Here is a 21,435-nt window from a genome sequence, read left to right on the forward strand (position 1 = left end):
CTTTCACCTGTCCCGTTGTCTGTCAGTCTGTAATCAAATCTTGCAAATTAAATTTGATCCACTTCCCGGTTTTCGATTGAGCTGAAATTTTGCATACATACGTAAGTCGGGTGACAATGCAATATTTATGGTGTCATCGAGCTGATCTGATGGTGGAGACCGGAGGTGGCCATAGGCACTCTGTGATAAAACATCGAAACCTAATTGTGTTTGGGGGTTTTAGAATTGTCTCGATGCGTATTAGTTGCCTGCGGAAAGAAAAGTACAGTCAGCGATAAAAGCTTGTACCAAAAATGAACTTTTTGCCAAAAACTTATTTCTACTGCTACTTTTTTATCTACTGATAAAATCATTTATAAATTTACATAATTTACTATATATATACATATACATAATATACGAGTATATATTTATGTATATGTATATATATATATATATATACTTATATGTGTACAGAGGTAGGTACCACAGTACAAATACAAAACTACCTAAATGAATAACTATTTAGCTTATATATAAATACAATTAACGTTTATCTCAGATCATTTGGATTCCACTATTTAAATTCAAATTCGTATCATCTTTATCGAAAGTTTCATAAAAGCCATTCGAGCAAGTCCCTGCCCGCATACTAAGTGCAAGGTGGTGCAATGCCCCCGGGTGTCGCCGCTGACCTGCTTCGCTATTCCTATCGCTAAACAAACATTCGCTACACCCGAACCAGGCCGCGTAGCCAAGATGCCGATCGCTTACGCTCCGTAGCGATCGAAACGCAACTGTCACTGTCGCACTAATATGGAAGAGTGATAGAGAGACATAATGCTTTTCGTTGTCGAAGCTATTGCGATTGTAACCTTGGCTAGGCCGGCAGGCACCGTAGACAACATGCCAATCGCTAACGCTACCTAGCGAACGAAACGCAACTGTCACACTGCCCGATTCGAACTTTAAGATACGTCAATTAATAGATCTAGAAACTATATGGATAGATGTGTCAGTGTCAAAAGTGACTTTTTTTTTCAAGAAACGTATCGAAGAATCGTAATCCATATCGTTTCTAGATCTGACGTATCTTAAAGTTCGAATCGGGCCGACTGTCACACAAATATGGAAGAGTGATAGAGAGACACAAAGCGATTCGATGGTGAAGCGCAAGCGATCGTCACCTTGGCTAGGCCGCCTGTGTTAGTATGACCGCGAGCTATATATAAAATATGCGCAAACTCTATTTCTACATGGGGGGCTAGGCAAGATAATAATCGCACATCGGCACACGCCAAAGGAAGAGAAAATATGTGTTGGGTTGAGACGCTACAAAAAATCATGTGACTATTTCCATACACTATTTAAGTTTATTATCAACGATTGTCATTTGGCTAGGCTCTCAGTTATTAAAGTTCTGGCCAAACTCACAGTGGCTTGCTGCAGCTAAATAGTCTCGTTATATACCTAATAACTGTTACACTAAATAAGATAATGTATATAATCAAAGAGAATAGATAGTATAGAGGGGTCCTGTCATAGTAAATTTTGTAGTCACAGTAAATTTAGTGCCATCTATCGACATACGACTAAAACTCAAAATGAAAACGTATAAAACTATCGAAAAAAATTATATAAATGGATAAATGATTTTATTATTTTTATATCATTTTGACTCATGTTCATTCACTGATACCTATGTGTTAAAATTGTTAAATATGAAACGGTGTCCTCAACGCCATCTAGCCGACCATAGGCCAAAGGTGTGTGCGCCATCTATCCGAGAATGACTTTTTCTTGATTTCCGAGGCACGTTTTTTTCTTAGACTTTATTCATCTTATACGGAGTTACATATGTACTTATGTCTTTGATATAATTAATATTTTACAGCGAATGATTTTGTTACCTGCGATTATTTGCAATTAAAAAGTGCGATAATGTTATCATTAATATAAAATTTCTATGAAAAATGTGACGTTTACAATGACACTTCCTCACTTTATTATGTTGGTCGGTGCTAAGTTAGCTTATAAGTAAGTTAGTCTTAGTAAGATAGTCTAGCTTCCTAAAATAAATAATATCGAAATAAAAAGCTTGTCAAAGGGACATTACTTACATGCTATAGCCGGTCAAACAAGTTTGTCAGTAGAGAAGGCGCGAATTTCTAATTTTCTATGGGGCGATAACTCCTTGCGCCTACATTTTTTTAATTTGCCGGTCTTTTCTACTCAAGGAATAGCTTGACAGAGCCCAGCATAATTTAAAAACTGCCAGAACTCGGCAACACATGAAATATCAATTTAGTTACCCCTAGTCCATTTCCAACCGCTGCTGCACTACTGTCAATTTTACTATGGAAATTGACAGTAACAGCGACGCGTTCAGTACTAGTAGTGCAGCTGCGGTCAGAAATGGAATGTTACCCTTATTCATACAACTTTAAGGGCCTGATTTAGTTAAATGATGTTTATCCATTTCTTACAAATACATAAGTCAAAATTACAGATAAAGACGAACGGTTATTAGCTAATTGAGGTTTGTAGTGCGTTTATGAATAAGGGGGTTAGTCTCTGGAATAATATAGGAAGAATAAACAGTTTATTCGAAGATCCTTTTATACTGGCCCGGGCAAGGCGAGCTAGCGTGTTGTTGGGTGTTACAAATGACCTGTACTTACAGTATTTGTATGTGGTGTTAGGACTTGTCCGGAATTGCGTTTTTTACCCGACTGCGACGGTGCAGAAAGGTGGGGTTTTTGTTCGGTAAAGGTATTCAAGTGATTAGGCATAAGTAATGCTCGGGGCGTCTATTACGTAGCTATGTAACCTGACGTGGAAGACGAAATTTTGCAATCCGTATAGATACCAAATTCAAAAGGTTTTCATACCTGAGGGAGTCAAAAATAAGTAAGTGTAATGGATACACTTTACTTATGACGTTATTAATAAACTTTTATTGATTCTAACAAACCGTTGATAATCGTTTGTCCCGTCATCAGTCATTTTAACATTTCTGTTTGTTAGAAAGGAAATCTAACAGAGGTTTGTAACAGTAGCCAAGTTTTATGACACCAAAGGTATCATGAAACCGCTAATCTACCTTTTAATTACTAGAACAAACAATGTAGGTATCCTAGCGGTAATTAGTATTTCACCCCTCGCCTAGACTAACTAGGTCTTAATTTTTGAAAGGGGTTACTATTTGCATGTTGATGTGAAGAATCTAGAGCATATACTGAATATAAATGTAGGAACTAATTTCTTTTTAAATACTGAATACAACGTGAGTGGTCATGCGAGTTGCCGAAAATGTGAAAATGAAATATTAGACGTTTGTAAATAGAACGGAAGTCTCAAACTACCTACCTCATAAATTTGAAGTATTGTGAAAAACTAATTTCATGAAATACTTAAGTACTTGCCACCTATTACCAATGTACCACCTACGTCTACGTGTTCATTTAGATGTATTCTTACTGTCAGTTATAGGACCTCGTGCCGCCCAATGTACATTAGAATGTACACTCAGTTTCGATGGAATGTTAACCTTAATTAAAAACAATGTAGGTTTTATTAGTAGCATTTCATTTGTCTCGTAAAATTTCCGAACAAATGAAATTCTACCCAAGTGAAAATACAACAAGATTGTTAGAGTCAGTCCATGAAAAATCTGCAGCGGATTTGATAGCCCATGCAGTGCACGTGTTATTTTAAACGTCAAACTTCTATGAAATTATGACGTATAAATGACACTTGCACTGCGTGGTCTAGCAAATCCGCTGCAGACTATTCTTGGTCCGACTCTACCTACTTCCTTGGCTATAATTTTGTATGGTGGGCGGCATGAGGATAAAATAAATTAACTTATGACAATTCAATGCTTAAATGTGACGTTCCACGGCAAAAGGTACCTTATGGCGGCTGGCGCTTACGTCGCATAGCGCCGCAATAATATTGGAGCGGCGTTAATAATAGCGTAAGCGCCAACCGCCATAAGGTACCTTTACCCGTGGGACGTCACAAATAAAGATAGGTTCAATAGGTATTAGGGAATTTGTAGATCTATAGGACCACTAGCTGTACTACTGTAGGACCGAACTAATGGGTGGAGCTTCCCGATTATATATGTGGGTCAAAAATTGAAAATTACCAACGGTATTGCAGTAATTAAGTACATTCAAATATTCTTTGATAATCCCATTAATTTCCTGCCCATGCGTGCACTCAAAGTAAAAAACAAAAAATACAAAATGGAATCAAAACCTTAATTGCTACGATTTCCCGCAAACTCGCACAATGGTATTTACGTAATTTTCTTGCAATTAGCCGTCTTATCGATAAGTATGAGGTAAAACAAAAATTCGGTTACAAGTAATCAGCATGCAAATAAGAGTAGGGTGCGTGCTTATCCGTTGGCCCACATCTGTGCGAGTGGGCAAGGCCGCGGCCTCGGCGGGCGACAGCGGGCCCAACTTTATAGCAGATACCTTTATGGTAATACTCTGTTGAAAATGTTGAAATGGCAATACTGAGCTAGCTACGCTTAGTGTTCATTCAAACTTGTATTTTTTTTTTTTTTTTAAATCATAAAGTACACAACAATTTTGTAACAAGTATATTCCTCGCCAAACTGCAATTGCAGTTTGTTGGCGAGATAGCTCAATTTTACGTTTTAAACATACAATTCTGCTAAATACTAAACTTAACATAAATACATACTTATTATTACAGCCAAGAGAAATCCTTTTACTTTTTATGGAAATTTTTAAGCCCTAAAGTATAGTTTTTGCTCTAGAGTATAATAGGGATAGTATAGGAGATTTTAATCGTCCGGAGTATTTTCAATAAGATATATAAAATATAAAATGAAACTTTATGGCAAATGATTAATAATTCAGCCTATATACGTCCCACTGCTGGGCACAGGCCTCCTCTCATGCGCGAGAGGGCTTGGGCTATAGTCCCCACGCTAGCGCAATGCGGATTGGGGACTTCACATACACCTTTGAATTTCTTCGCAGATGTACCTATGCAGGTTTCCTCACGATGTTTTCCTTCACCGAAAAGCTAGTGGTAAATATTAAATGATATTTCGTACTTACATATCCGAAAAACTCATTGGTACGAGTACGAGCCAGGATTTGAACCCGCGACCTCCGGATTGAAAGTCGAACGTCATATCCACTCGGCCACCACCGCTTTTTGGCATGGCAAATGGCAAATGATTATGGCTATTTAATTAATGTAACTACTCTGTTAACTTAGAGTCACAAATTGAACCGATACCGAGGGTGTCTCTGCTTTAATAAAGGTCAAACAAGGTCTTAATGAAAGTTGAATTAGTACTAAAATAAACGCGTCCTGCGATTAACTCCGATTAATGAACCTTATAACAAAGATGATAGAGTGTATAGAGAGTTACTGTCATAGTAAATTGTGTGGTCACAGTAAATTTACTGCCATCTATCAACACAGCATTAAAACTAAAAATGAAAATGTATAAAAACATCATCATCATCATCATCATCATCATCATCAGCCTACTCTCGTCCACTGCTGGACATAGGCCTCTCCTATTGCACGCCATTGAGCACGATTTGCGGCAACTCTGATCCAGCTCTTGCCAGCCGCCTTGCGAAGGTCATCGCTCCATCTAGTCTGAGGGCGTCCTACGCTACGTTTGCCGATGCGCGGTCTCCACTCCAGAACTCGCCTACCCCAACGGTTATCGGTTCTACGGCTAATATGACCGGCCCACTGCCACTTCAGCTTGCTAATCCGGTGGGCTATGTCGACGACTTTAGTTCTCTGACGGATGACTTCATTTCGAATACGATCCCTCAGAGAGACTCCGAGCATAGCCCTTTCCATAGCTCGCTGAGCGACTTTGAATTTATGGACCAGTCCTACCGTGAGTGTCCACGTTTCGGCTCCGTATGTCATCACGGGTAGGACGCACTGATTGAAGACTTTTGTCTTCAGACTTTGTGGGATTGATGACGTGAAGACTCGACGCAGCTTCCCATATGCTGCCCAGCCCAGCTGTATCCTTCTATTCGACTCTTTCTCGAAGTTGTTCCTTCCTAACTGCAGTATTTGCCCGAGGTAGACGTATTCCTGAACAACCTCGAGAACAGCCCCTTGTACTGCAATAGGTCCCGGAGCAACACGTTCGTTGAACATAACTTTCGTTTTGTCCAAATTCATCCGGAGACCTATGCGTTGAGAAGAATCAGCTAGACCGGTCAGCATATGCTCTAAATCCTGCAACGTCTCAGCCATGATGACGATGTCGTCCGCAAATCGCAAGTGTGAGATGTATTCGCCATTAATGTTAATACCATGTTCCTTCCAGTCGAGCGTTTTAAACATATCCTCCAATGCATTTGTGAACAATTTGGGGGAAATCACATCCCCTTGTCTCACACCACGATGCATGGGGATAGCCTTAGTCTGCTGGTTTTGGACTTGGACGGCCATGGTAGCTGCGTTGTACAGACATCTCAACACTTGGATATATCGCCAGTCGACTTGGCATCGCTGCAGGGAATCCAGAACAGCCCAAACTTCAATGGAGTCAAAGGCTTTCTCATAGTCCACAAATGCTAAGCACAGGGGCCGATTATACTCTTCAGTCTTCTGTATAATCTGCCGCACTGTGAAGATGTGGTCTATGGTGCCGTATCCTCCTCGAAATCCGGCCTGCTCCGGTGGCTGAAATTCGTCGAGTCTTCGTGCTAGGCGGTTCGTGATGACCCTCGAAAACAGCTTGTAGATGTGGCTTAGTAGCGAAATGGGTCGGTAGTTCTTCAATAGGGCCTTATTTCCCTTTTTGAAGAACAGCACGACAACACTCCTACTCCACACCTCTGGAGTTCTCCCATCGAAGAGAACGGCGTTAAAGATGTTCTGGAGCTCCTTCAGTGCAGGTTTGCCTCCCGCTTTCAGAAGCTCAGTTGTAACGCCGTCCTCGCCGGGGGCTCTTCCATTTTTTAGCTGTCTGAGGGCCATCTCGATTTCGTCAGTGCTGATTTCTGGCAAGTCTTCGGTAAAGTGGCGGATCAATGTGGCTCTAGAATCCTCATTTTCGGGATCTGGTTGAGATGCATGCGAAGCGTATAGCTGGCCATAGAAGGATTCGATTTCAGAGAGAATCCCCGACCGGGACGATACAACAGCCCCACCAGTTGTGGTCAGCTTCGTCAGGTGGCTTCTTCCAAGGGACTGGACAAAAACTTTTGACCCCCGATTCTGCTCAATCGCTTGCTCAATGAAGCGTGTATTGGCGCACCGGAGGTCACGTCGTACTAGTTTGCCAATCCTCTTGTTTAGAGCCCGTCGCTCTGACGAAGTGGCAGGTGGGTCTTCCGTCGTACCTTCATGAGCCTGAGGGTTTCCTCCGAAAGCTTCGACCTCCCGGCTTTACGCTGTACTTCGCAAAATCTCGTACCTTCATCCCTGAGGATTCCAACCACATTCTTGAGGGTCTGGTTTATGTCAACGGCATTTGTGGTTTCCACGGCAGCGAATCGGTTCTCCAGGTTCGACTGGAATGCTTCAGATCCTACCATGGTTTGGAGCAGGCTAGGTCGGAGCCTGGACTTCATCAAACGGACACGTTCGAGCTTATAGTTGATATTCAGAGAGCCTCTAACAAGTCGGTGATCACTACCGGTGTTGAACCTGTTGATCACTGAGACGTCTCTGAATATATGCTTTTTGTCGGTTATGATGAAGTCGATCTCGTTTTTTGTCATAGTATCGGGGCTCCGCCATGTCCACTTCCTTTGGGGCTTTTTCTTGAAGAACGAATTCATCAAGAAAAGCCCCTCTCTCTCGAGGAAGTTGACAAGCATTTGCCCCCTATGATTCCGGCTACCAAAACCATGGGATCCTACTACCGACTCGCTGCAATTCTGTACTCCCACTTTAGCGTTGAAATCACCCATGACAACGTTGAAGTGGGCCTTGGTGGTGCGATGTAGGGCCTTCGATATGTCATCGTACATATCTTCCACTTCTTCGTCCGTGTGTGTCGAGGTCGGTGCGTAAACCTGTACCACCTTGAGGCTGTATCTCTCATTGAGCTTAATTACGAGGTACGCAACCCTGCTCGACACACTCGACATTTCTACGACGTTGTCACAGAGGGCTTTGTTTACCAGGAACCCTACGCCACCTTGGGATAGCTGGTCTCCCTCTCGAAAGTACATAAGGTGGCCCGATTCGAGGGTTACTGTGTCCTCCCCCTGTCTTCGGACTTCGCATAGTCCCAGAATGTGCCACCTTATCCTTCCGAGTTCTTCTTCGAGTTGTGCCAGGTGCTCATCCAGCCGTAGCGTGCGTCCGTTGTACGTCGCCAAGGTCAGTTGTTTGTGGCGGCCTTCCGTCACCCGGCGATTCTTCGCACCCCCTACCCTACCGATACCGAGACCGCCGCCATGGTCCCGGACGACAGGGCAACCGGGAACTGGGGGCCGTGGTCTTTGGTGTGCTTCCATGGAGGCTTTGCCCATAATCGCCACGCTGGGCAGGCGGGTTGGCGATCGCAGAGCGTAACATATCGCACCAGTGTCACTGCTGCCCGACACTGGTCTGTTGGATTTTGCTACGCTTGTTTACAAATGGTTATACCGCCATCAGTCGGTCCAGAGCCTCGTCTGTTGTCTGGCAGGATGCACCACGAGCAGGTGAGGTTGGTGGGAGCACTGAGATGATATTTGTTCTCCCTTACATCCCTATTTGTTCTCCCTTACATCCCATAAAATAATATCATCCCATAAAAACATCAAAAAAATTATATATATCATATCATATCATATCATATCATATCATATCATATCATATCATATCATTTATTCAGTAATAGTCATACATTGTCATTTATATATACAATTCACTTAATGAACTAAGGATAATATAGAATTAACTAAAAAATTTACATGTCAATTTGCATAATAAAAGATGGAATGTTCATATTTTTATATAAGTAAAAAATAAATAAATGTCAGGTCTCATTGCTCTCGTTAATAAACTCATTTAGGGAGTAATAGGCCTTCCGAACCAATAAACATTTCAAGGGCGAGTTAAAACCCGAAATGGTGTTCATGTTTTTAATGTCACATGGGATGTTATTGTAAATCTTAATGCCAACTACGTGTATACTATTGCCAGTCTTCCTAAGGCGATGAGTGGACTGGTCCAAGTCATGCTTGCGAATGTCCCGGAATCTTTTGCTGTTCCACTGTTTCTTAGGGAACGAAGACAAGTTCGCTCGGACGTACTATGCCACCTCGAGAATAAACAGGGAGGGGAGTGTTAAAATGCGGAAATTAATGAAAAGTTGGCGGGCAGGTGTATCTGGGGCAACTCTCGCCATTGTCCTAATAATCTTTTTCTGGTTGACAAATGGCCGGTCTCTGTCTGCAGCGAGGCCCCACAGCTCTAGTCCGTATGACAGGACTGAATGGACATACGCGTAGTAGGCCTTGACAATGTTTGGGCGTGACAGGTTGGGCACAAGGCGAGAAATGACGAAATGTGCAGAACTTAATTTGGCGCACACCTTATCGATTTGACACTGCCATTGAAGGCCTCGGTCAAAGATGAAACCAACAAAACATGCGCTATCAGTTGTCGGCAGGGGCACATTTTGTACATTTACCTGCATAGGCTGTTTACCTATATTATCGGTAGAAGTAGCTACAGGTTGTTTAAGATCGAACTCTAACAGCTTTGTCTTATCCAGATTTAGGATCATTCCGTTTGCCCGAAACCACCCTAAAAGTAGTGTCCGACCGAAGGTTCGGTTTCGGTTTCGGCCAGTTTCGGCCAAAAAATCATGTTTCGGCTGTAGTTTCGGTTTCGGCCAAAAAACGGCCGAACCTTTCGGCCGGGCCGAAACTTACGAAATGGTACTTCGGACAAACACCAAAAGTTGGGGAATAAGTAGGACAACAATATTAATACATACCTACATATACTGATTCATGTATAGGTACAGAAATTAATTGGTTTATTATAAAACACAATTCCACTAATGAGAGCGCCACTGGACGGTCGACGCAGTCTTAAGAGGCTGTCAATACCTATAACGCGCACACTGTCTAATTGTATCGGAGTGAATGAGATAGCACTGTCGCACGTAGCCGTTGGCCGAGTATCAGCTCGGCACGAGTCGAACGATGTCTTTTTCGCTCTTATTCACTCATTTTTCTATCTACCTCTAATGGCAAATTTTAAGCGAGGCTAAAGGCTACGCTCAACTAGTGCCGCAAAGTTGATTTTCTCAATAGTTAATATTTTGCGAAGCTGAACAGCTGACTATTGATTAAAACGAAGAAAAAACCCTTAAAAGTGTCCCCAGTACAGTTTTTCATACGAATGCTCGACCTTAGCCTCACTTTTTACCTCAATTTACAATTGGTTTGTGTTCCACATGTCCTCTACTTCAGCTTAGCCTTTGGTCTCGCTGCGCCATGCTCGGCCTGCGGTCTCGCTTTTTAATACAATGGACATTGGTTGGAGTCTGTGCTTAACTACTTATCCTGAAGCCTGAAGCACGGCTTTGACTTCGCATGAAAGTTCGCCTCACGGGGGCACTTCGGACTTTTAGGCCCAGGGCTATAACCGCGAAAATCGCAGTTCGCAAATTGCGGGCATTTTTCTCTGTCACTCTAATTACGCCTTCATTGGAGTAAAAGAGAAAGATCCCCGCAATTTGCGAATTTCGGTTTTCGCGGTAGCCCCTCAGGTGAAGATCGGTACCCGGCCTTGCGATATTGTTAACAAAAAATTTCGCGCTCGCTGCGCTCGCGTTTTTGGTTGACCCTGTATCTACATGTTAGCTTGACTGGTGAATGAATAGAGTTAGACCAAGAAAATTCTGCAATGATTTTGATAGCATACGCAGTGCTACTAGTGCAAATGTTATTTATACGTCATAATTTCATGGAAGTTTTGACGTTTAAAGTAACACTTGCACTGCATGTGTTATCAAAATCGTTGCAGAATTATCTTGGTCTAACTCTAGTAATTTTCTTAAAAAACTGCTTAAGTAACATCAATTTCAAGGACATTGGGTGTTGTCAGCCCCATAATATGTGTGTAAAAGCGGTTTTATGACATTTTTTCAACGATTTTAACAAGTCTACAAAAGTTTCGGTTTCGGTTTCGGTTTCGGCCGAAACTAGAGGCAAAGCCGAACATTCGGTTTCGGTTTCGGTTTCGGCAAAAAAACATGTTTCGGTCGGACACTACCTAAAAGTCTACAGGTGACAGATTGGACGTTCTCGCACAGTTGTGCCCTATTTTCCGCGTTTACTATAGCGCAAATATCGTCGGCATACATGACAAAATCAACCGTAGGTGAGTCATAGGGGAGATCGTTCATAAGTAGAACAAACAGGTTATTGCCTACGTTAGACCCCTGGGGAACTGATCTATCACCGATCGGCTCAGCTACTGACCTCTCACTATTCACCTCCACAGCCTGATATCGATTCGCTAAGAAGGAAGTAATAATCGCGAGTGGTATACCACGGACACCATAATGCTCGAGTTTGTTTGCGATAAGTCCATGGTCTACCAGGTCAAAAGCGCGCGATAAGTCAAAAAATACGGCAGCCACCCGCCTCCTGCCTTCTAAGTGACATAAAACGGTACGTAACAAATGGTGAGCCGCACCCGTCGTCGACCCACCGGCCTGGTAGGCGTATTGCTGACTGCAGAGGCTGTCCCTTTTTCTCAAAAAACCCATAAGGCGATCACAAACCCCCAACTCGAACACCTTTGAGACTACAGGGACCAGCGAAATAGGCCTATAATTTTTTAGTTCCGTTTTACTAGCTTTCCCTTTGTATACCGGTGTGACCTTTATTTTTTTAAGGGATTCAGGGTAGGTGCCGCGTTGTGTGCGGAGTTATTAAATTGGTGGCAGAGTGCTTGCAAGGCACAAGCCGGTAGAACGCGTAAGGTATGAGCTGGCAGGCCATAGATGTCTTTCGTATCCTTAGGTTTAATCCGCATTATCAATTTCACCAGTTCCTCTACGGTAAAGGGTACGAAAAACATACGTTCCGTTATATTTGGATAAATGTTTTTTTTTATTTTTGTTTTCCTTTTTTTTTGAACGTCATATGACATTGACCCATGTTCTTTCACTGTATGAGTTAAAATTGTTTAATTTAATATCAAACGGTGTCGCCAACGCCATCTACCCGAGCATAGGCCAAAGGTGTGGCGCCATCTATTCGAGAATAACTTTTTCTTGATTTTTGTGCCATACATTTAAATTTATGTATGTGTTTAAGCTTTTTAACCCGCACAGCACATACAATCATTAGAAGTAAATGCTAAGGGGACCCATATGTGTGGGATGTGTAAAATAAGTACCTAGTATACGTAAACATCAAAGACTAGATCCTAATTGAATTTTATATGAATGTTTTAATTAATTATTATTTGTAATTTAATATGTGAATTTAATGTTAGTGTGTAAGATATTTGCTATGCCCTACCAGGGTATCATCAGTGCCTCTTACTTTGCAAATACCATCTGTGTAATGTAATGTACATTATTATGCAAATAAATAAATACAAATACATCCTGCGCGCTCAGCAGTTACTTCTGCTGCTGACTGTACAGATGTATTACAAAAGTGCTATAAGTCACACTTTTCATAAAAGTATTAAATATCTAGGAAAAGTGCACTGGTGTATAAAAAGACGAACACGCGACAGCTTTGCCACGCAAAAACAAACGAAGTTCCATCCTTTTCACACGCTATCACTAAGCATATAGTAGAGCGAGACGCGACAAATATGCATGTGGCACGCAGCCATGAGTGAATTCAGAATCGTGGAATATGATACCAATTTGATATAGATCAGAGCTTTGCGCTAGAACATTAAAATTTAGATTTAGCTAGAGTAAAATAATGCGTAATGGTGTAAACGTAATATTGTCTTGATATATGCATTTAATCATAATCCTTTATTCAATGCATCCATGGTATTTTACAAATGTGTTTAAGTTTAATTGAGTACAGCATGGACCCTGCACGGGCGTGGTAACATATTATAGGTACATTAAGGTACACACTTTTCTATGGCACATAATAAATAGGATATAGTACAAATAGAAAAAAAAAATATTAATTCATACATTAAAAATAACTATGTATAATTTAATGCAGGTAGGTATATATTTAACAACTGCTTTTTTAATATTAACGTTTATAAACATGCTTCTATCATGAAATTTCCATTTTTCTGTAAAAATATGACAATATTTGTAAACATTTTAGTTTTAATATTTATTTGTAAGCTTTAGTTGTAATTTAATTTGTAATCTGTATCCTTTTTGTAGTTTAAATAAAAAAAAAATGACTAAAATAAATATGACGTTAATTTTATTTCAATTTCCTTCTGACACCCTCACCCAAATAAACGTGTAAGCACAGAGCTTGATTAAAATTTATTTGATATTTTAGCTTCTAGGGCCTCATGAATAACACGATTCAGATTTCACAATTTGATACGGTTTTGATATTACTTTGACACGACCTTTAAGATCGATCACGATAATTTGTCCAGCTAAAAATTGTTCACCATTAGATTTTTTTGTCGTTGCAACATCTATTGTAAAGTAGCAGCACTGATAATTCCGCTACTCGATGCTAGATGTCGACTACGAAAATAATAGCCGTTTTGGTACTAAAACTGATGTATGGAGTGAGCACTCTATATATTTTTTTCTCTATGCCAAGACGATCGTCAAAATCATATCAAAACCAGTTCAAAGCCGTAACAAGTTAGTAAATCAGAATTGCGCTCCATGTCTGCGCTGTATCGCCTGGTCACTCTTGCCCTACATTATTTCACCGTTGCCGTTTCATATTCTATTTGGTCCTTTCATATTTCACTGGGTCACGCAACACTTCACTAACCTTACTTAACCTAACTTTATAATGTCGGATTATGTTTATAAGATTAAGCTATTTTTCTTTTAAGATTGTTTAAATGCATGCACAGAATCATTAAAGTATAATTTCTTACTAATGCCAAGTAATGCCGACTTGTTCATAGTTTAAAGGCAAATATTTAAATTGTATCTGCTTTAGTTCGTTTATGTATGAAAAGAAAACTTTGTTTAAGAATACCTATGTGTTATTAAAGGTTCATGTCATGACATACGGTTATGCGATACGGTGGTAAAAAGACTTTATCCCTATAAATATAAATTATTGTAATAGAAACAAATCTGCTATTATATAAACACTTTAAATTGTCGTAATAAGGCGTTGATTGGATCTTGTAACCCAAGTAACAATTTGTGGTTCTATAGTAGACGATAGAACGTTTCCCAAATACCACCTAAGGTCCTATAAAAGACCAAAGAAGATTGTATAAAGCCGAAATGGCGCATCTTATGTGCCATTCAGTGATATAGTAGACCTGTAGCAGTGTCAGTCGTGACGTTTTAGGTCTATAAAAGTGATGTGATGATCACTTTTGTGCTAATTTGTTGTCAGTAACGCCATTATAGTGTTAATTTATACTATAGTGGCATTTGAGATTCCATTATAGTGCTTGTTTTATACTATAGTAGTATTTGAAATTGTATTATAGTGCTTTTTTATACTATTGTAGAATTCATAGTTCCTTTACTACGAAATTTGCTGTCAAGTTTTCCATCAACTGTTGTGAGTGGTTTTGTTGTGTGTTTACTTCACAAAAACGGTACTAAGTAAAATGGTGATATGTAAAGACTTTATATTAATATGCGCCATTTAGATGTCGAATAATTCGGTCCTTAGTGCAAAAAGTATATGGGACGGAAGTTTTACCGTTAGAATAGTATTAGTTTAATGAGGAATTTTAAATGCCCCCTCGATTTATTTATGTTTTTAATAAAATAATTTAATAAAATATTACGATATTCACCATAGTTACTACTATACAGCCAAGAAGTAAATCCGACGCTTTTATAGGCTACCTATAGAACTTACGACGAAATATTCACCGCCATCATGATTAAAATTAGGGTTCCAAAAGAATTTTGCTGTGACCCAGTTACACCTACAAACTCTTTAGAAAGATATAGGATTTTTTTTAATTTAGATATAGTCATCACTGTTGTTTCCTTTTTCAGTGTGATTGGTAAAAAAAATGTGCTAATAATGGATGTCGATAAATATCTAAACCGTCACGATTTTATGCTTGTATTAAATCATTGATGATAAATCTCACCTACAGTCACTAATATCACTGGGGTCTTTTTTATCAATTCATTAAAATATAAAAATATTTTGTACGGAACCACATTATGTGGCTTAGGCCTGAACTTATATAAGCAAGATATAAGTAGCCATTACAGATCAAATTTATCATTTACAAGTAGTCGTTTTCTACCTTTATGTATCTAACTCGGTTTATAAAAGACATAAAAGCTCAGCTATAACGCTGTTGTCTTTTAAAAGAAAAAACAAAACCACTATACAACAGTTTTGTGATATAAAAGAGTCATTGTGACGTTTACAGCGATGAGATATAATAGGGATTTAAAAACTACTAAAGCGCTTTTTAACACTATAAATATGTCCCAAAAACGCTACTATAGAGCAAAACAGTTCTATAATAGTGTTCATATGACTACTAAAGTATTATGTACTATAGCAGTGATCTCTAAAGCCACTATATCCTAAAATCGTTGTATAGTTGGGTTTTTGTCACTGTTAAAACACAAAACTATAGCGGCTTGCAGGGAACCTTAATAGCGCAAACTACTAAAGTATTATGTACTATAGCAGTGATCTCTAAAGCCACTATATCCTAAAATCGTTGTATAGTTGGGTTTTTGTCACTGTATAAACACAAAACTATAGCGGCTTGGCAGGGAACCTTAATAGCGCAAATTAGTTGCATAAAAGTGATTCCAAATACTATTATACAGTAATATTGCTCTATAGTAGTTATATTTGAACCTGTTATAGTACACGCCTATAACGGCTCTATAAAATGATGAAATAAACCTTTACATCAATTGCTTATAGAATATATTAGCTGTATAAGCCTATAGAGCAAAAAGGTGTTGCCAAGCGCTTTTATACGACAGGTGGTCACCTCTGAAACTTTAATACGACGTCTATACAAGCTTTTAGCGATAAAAACTAAAATTATAGGACTAAAATGTTACTTGGGAAGTAAAACTTTTTCACAGCGAAAATCTTGAGAAGGAACGTAAAAGTTGTATCTGCGTCAGGTTGAAGCTGAAGGATTATACATACAACAAGTTCTGAAGACAAATAAATATCTTACCTTAAAAGTTTTGTATGAAGACACCACATACGAAGCGCCATCTTCAAGCTCTTCCAGTCTATACTTCCTATCGCCATCCATACCGAATATGAACCTCGCTCCTCTCGGCAGTTCCAATCTCTCCGATAATCTGTCCAGCAAAGCATCCATCGACGCCAGATCTCTGCCCGGTTTAAATCGGAACTCCACACCTGGATGGAACGGGTCGCCATTTCTGTAGAAGGTCACTCGTCTAGCTTTCCAGAAGTTAAGGTTGGCGTAACGGCTAGCAGGCTCGTTCCTAGGACGCGCTGTCGCTTCGGAAGCTTCAGAGACGTCGTCAGGACGCTGCGGCGGGGACGCCGGACGTGACGACCGCCAGTCCCCCGGTTCCCTCTCGTCGTCGGACGGCGGCTGGGGCTCCGGCTCGGGCGCCGGCGGGGGCTCTGCTACAGGCGCGGGCTCCGCTGCCGCCTGCGAACGAGAATGTCTCTGACGCGGCCGGAGCAACCGACGCGACATACCGCGCGACCGCCGCTCACAGACTGCCGCGCGCCCCCTCACACACTTTCAATCAACTACTTATCTATATCAAGATGACCCGTTCATGAATGAGATACACGTGTGTAGCACACGAGGGGTTGTCGACGCTCGAGCCTAGCAGTCAATTTGCGTTACGAGCGAAACGTTTACCGTCTGAAGGCTTAGACATAAATGGCTCTACGCTGAAACGCTACAATGACTTCATAGTTTCGTAAATGAGGTAAGTATAATTTTGTTATGATTTGTCATACGAAAACTGGCTAGTCATCGACGTACTTTTTTGATAAGGTCTAACGACATGACTAAGTATACAGTCATGTCACGAAAACTGATTTTTTTTCAGGTACCCAAGTTATGGTTGATTGTAAAAGTTCTTAAGACTGCATTACATTCATTATGCGCTAGGTTTGAAGTAATTCGAAACATGCTAAAATTACTCATATATGTACCTACACTGATATTATATACGTGCAAAGAGCGTCAAAGGCTTAAGAAACAGTCATTTGATTGACAAAAATCAGCTCTGTGAATCTATGTTTTAAAGTTGTATTTTGTAAAATTTTAACAAGAAAAACTTTATTCATCAAAACTTTATGGGGGAAAATAAAGCTTCATAAAAATGCCTTTATAGCTTTACGAATGTAGTTCGGCGTTTTAAACTGTTAGCCCACACCTAAGGGGGATAAATGGTTTAGCTATATGTTTGTGTATATTGGATCTTTTAGGTAGGTAGGTATAAATTGTAATAATTTGGTGCTAAATTCAATAAACGTGCAAAATGTAAGGACCATATTACTACAATTAATGTACTCGATATGCTGGTTACTTTTAGGGTCACACATATAACTACATAGGTATATATGATTATATATTTAGGTATGAAATGTATAGGTAACTATCTGTCGGGAGTTTAAAACTAAACAGCCGCAACAATAAATGTGAAATAATGAAAGGCTTGAAACAATGCACATTGTGATTATCTTATTTGAAAAAAAAAACCGTAAAATGGGGTGAGTAGGGACAAAACTGACATTCAAACCTCGATAACATTTTATTTTTACATTTTATGCAAACTCAAATTTATTAATAAATGATCCGGCCGTTTGTATTTTAGTTTTTTAGGGTTCCGTACCCAAAGGGTAAAACGGGACCCTATTACTAAGACTTCGCTGTCCATCCGTCCGTCCGTCCGTCCGTCCGTCCGTCTGTCACCAGGCTGTATCTCACGAACCGTGATAGCTAGACAGTTGAAATTTTCACAGATGATGTATTTCTGTTGCCGCTATAACAACAAATACTAAAAACAGAATAAAATAAAGATTTAAATGGGGCACAACAAACGTGATTTTTGACCAAAGTTAAGCAACGTCGGGAGTGGTCAGTATTTGGATGGGTGACCGTTTTTTTTTGCTTTTTTTTTTCGTATTTTTTTTTGCATTATGGTACGGAACCCTTCGTGCGCGAGTCCGACTCAACAAAATCCCTCCTCACCCCGTAGTCCCTCGTAGTTGGGGTAAGATGGGATTTCATACAAAAGGTGATTTTGAAACGTTGTTGAATCAATTTTTTTAAATTATGAATATTACTATAGCTCCATTTGTAATAGGAATACATTACTTAATAGGTAGCAGTAGCCTTTAAAAACCATCTCACCCCCCTGTCATCCCTTCTCTCCCCATTCATAATCCGACTCTCCTCGCAATCCCTACTCACCCCATTTTACGGTACTGATTAACTTAGCTTAGCTTAGAACCTTTCACTTATATTCATAGGTACGTCTATTTAAAGCATATATTTTAAACAACAATAGTCTCGAAAACTATGCATTAATTTCATAAAAAATCGTACTCACAACAACAGCAGCAGCCATATTCTCCTCCGATGTCATCAATCACCGCATGAGCACACACAATAACAAATGACAACCGCGATTCGAAATTCAAATTATCAAAAATAAAAACGCGCGAAAACCGGCACGCAGCGCGGCGCGACTGTAGCAAAACGTCAGTTTCCGGCGCGTTTTATACTGTGATTAGTTTTAGTTTTAGTGAATTAAATATGTAAATGATAAAGATGGAGTCGACCGGTTATGTTTTGTGAACGGAACCGAGTGAGGAGCGCAAAGGACGCGGGGTAGCGGCCAGCGCTCCCGACCGCGTCACGCTAGCAAGGCTAGTTGGGGGTGAAGTTTCAAGAAATGTGTCAGTTAAAATGTTCGGTTGGGCTATGATCGAATGTGGGAGAAAAAATTAGCTTGGTTACTTAGGAAACAATTGAAATCGAAAACTATTAATTGTTGAAAATAATAGTCTTTTTAATTTGTTATTTAATTAGGTATAGGTACACATCATCAACATTTGGGAAAAAGATACCTAGATAGATAAAGATAAGATTAAGATAAAGATCTCGCCAACAATAAGACACCTTGGTTCGTTAGTTAAAACCAAAGCTACAACAGACTACGGCGTAGAGCTTGTAGGATTGTATCAGTGATTTTTTGATTATTTTGTATGATTTTTACGTTTTGTTCTAAATCTAAAGTGTTTGAGTCCAGCGAGTTGTAGATATCGACGCAAGATGAAATAGGCCAACATTTAGCAGTGGACTATGTGTGACGACTAAACAAGGAATATACTACAACAAGTTCCCCGCCTACACTAAAAAGCGGTATTTGCATTCAATTTCCATTGAAAATACGTCCTTTTAGCTTAGGAGAGAAGGACGTATTTTCAATGAGAATTGAATGCAAATACCGCTTTTTAGCTTAGGAGGGCATAACAGTTTATTTTCTAGGTACGCAAGTTAATAATATAATCAAAAATACCTACTGCTCAATCTGCTATTGCTGCATTAACGTACGCCAGGCGTTCACCGGTCAACAAAGCATAGTTGGCATGACTATGTAAACTATGTAATAGATGTAGATGTAGGCTAAGGCTGTATTTTTTCGCTCTCGCTCGTGTTTGCCTTTTTACTGCTTCCAATTACCACGCGGGGTTTATGCTGGGGAAATGGGGTTTTGTAAAATAATAAGAGGGTCGTATATTTTGTAGATAAATGGTTTGTATGTAAAAAAGTTGATTTTACTAAATTATTAATCGTGATGTCATGATGTCCTGAGCTAGCAAGTAGGAGTACCTTAACTCGATTTTTATTTGTAAATAATAAATATATTTACAAAAAATAAACAGATAAAACGTAGTACAGTCAGAATCAAAAGTAACGGATCCGACTACGCGTCCGCTTTTTTTCATGCTAACTGTACCGGCTCACAGCAACAAGATTTCAAACTCGAATATATGTATTTGTGTAGGTACCTCTATTCTTACCAATACAAAATCGATATTCCGGTGCTCCACACAAGTTTCCGTGCTAACTGTAATAAAGCGATGGGCTGTAAATCCTGGCTCGACGGTGAAAAGTAGACCTTAGATACCCCCCAGCGGGCAGTTCAAGATACATCTAATTATTCGCAGTTTTTAGGCACTTTTGTGGTAGAAGCCTATAGGTCTTGCTGCATTGACGCACGCCATTTTATGAAAAATAATTATTGTTTTCTTATGGGGCAAAGCTGTTGTTTTACGCCTGGTGCTAATATTGATACCCGAGCGAAATTTGAAAATAGAACCACAAGCGCAGCCGGTGGTTCGAAAAGTGGAATCTAGAGCGTTCCGAGGGTTAAACAAACTGCTCCCGAGTGAAACACAAATAATTTTGGTATTCAAAAAATTAGATTTTAGGTTCACACCAAATTTCAGTTTATAATAAAGCGATAACAATCATTCTGCATTTAAATATTAGGTACTTACTTACGTAAGTAAGTCTTAAAACTGACGTGATTTATGTATAGGTACGTACCTATACATAAATCACGTCAGTTTTAAGATATGAAATCACTGATTACTGAGCATGGTAGCATGGTACCTACCTTTTTTGTGCTACATAATAGTGACATACATTTGTATGCAACATATTTTTAAAGGCACATAATAAACTGAATTTACCGCATTAGGGCTTAACGAGAACATTAATACCCATTAAGTGTACCTACACTTATACCTTGGTCAAAGTACAATGAGTGGCATTTCATAAAAATCCTTAATACCACGGCATAAAGTCCATAAGTTTTTAAGATTCATAAACTCAACGCTGTATTTTGTATTAAATACTAACCTCCATACGTGGTAAGTTTTTGCAATGCTTTGGTGAATTATATGGTCATTGGGAATTATGCGAGAATGTACGGGCTTATAAAGAAAGTAGCATTATTAAGAGAAAAATATTACATACTAGCACAGAATTAATAATAGTACTAGGTACAGAAGACTCACTCTCTAACAAAACGCGTCTGTTACGATCAGGACAGATATGGCCGCTAGGTGGCGACAGCGCCACGCGCGGCTTATGGTTAGCCACCAAAATTGGTGTGGAACGGATGTACTTTTACCTACCTGTAACAAAGCGACGAAATCGCGGAGTGAGCCACGCCTGATACTAGTACTTTTCGTAGATACAGTCAAGTTTAAAAATATGGGTGCAATGGTGCATACAACTTACTCAAAAATATGTCCCATAGTTCTTAATTCACCGACATTAGAGCTATGGGACATA

The 21,435-nt window shown here is 39.7% G+C and overlaps 1 protein-coding gene across 1 annotated transcript in view; it reads right to left on the reverse strand.

The window, feature by feature from the left end:
- The window catches only part of LOC134792726 (echinoderm microtubule-associated protein-like CG42247), a 58,547-nt gene extending 41,727 nt beyond the window's left edge, over positions 1-16,820 (reverse strand). Inside the window, exon 1 of the mRNA XM_063764026.1 lies at positions 16,303-16,820. Within this exon, the coding sequence (XP_063620096.1) occupies positions 16,303-16,803 (501 nt within the window). The 5' untranslated portion in view covers positions 16,804-16,820. The remainder of the gene's footprint in view (positions 1-16,302) is intronic.
- Between the last annotated feature and the right edge of the window lie 4,615 nt (positions 16,821-21,435).

Source organism: Cydia splendana, chromosome 8 (genome assembly GCF_910591565.1).
Source record: "Cydia splendana chromosome 8, ilCydSple1.2, whole genome shotgun sequence".
In the NCBI taxonomy this organism is placed as follows: Eukaryota; Metazoa; Arthropoda; class Insecta; order Lepidoptera; family Tortricidae; genus Cydia; species Cydia splendana.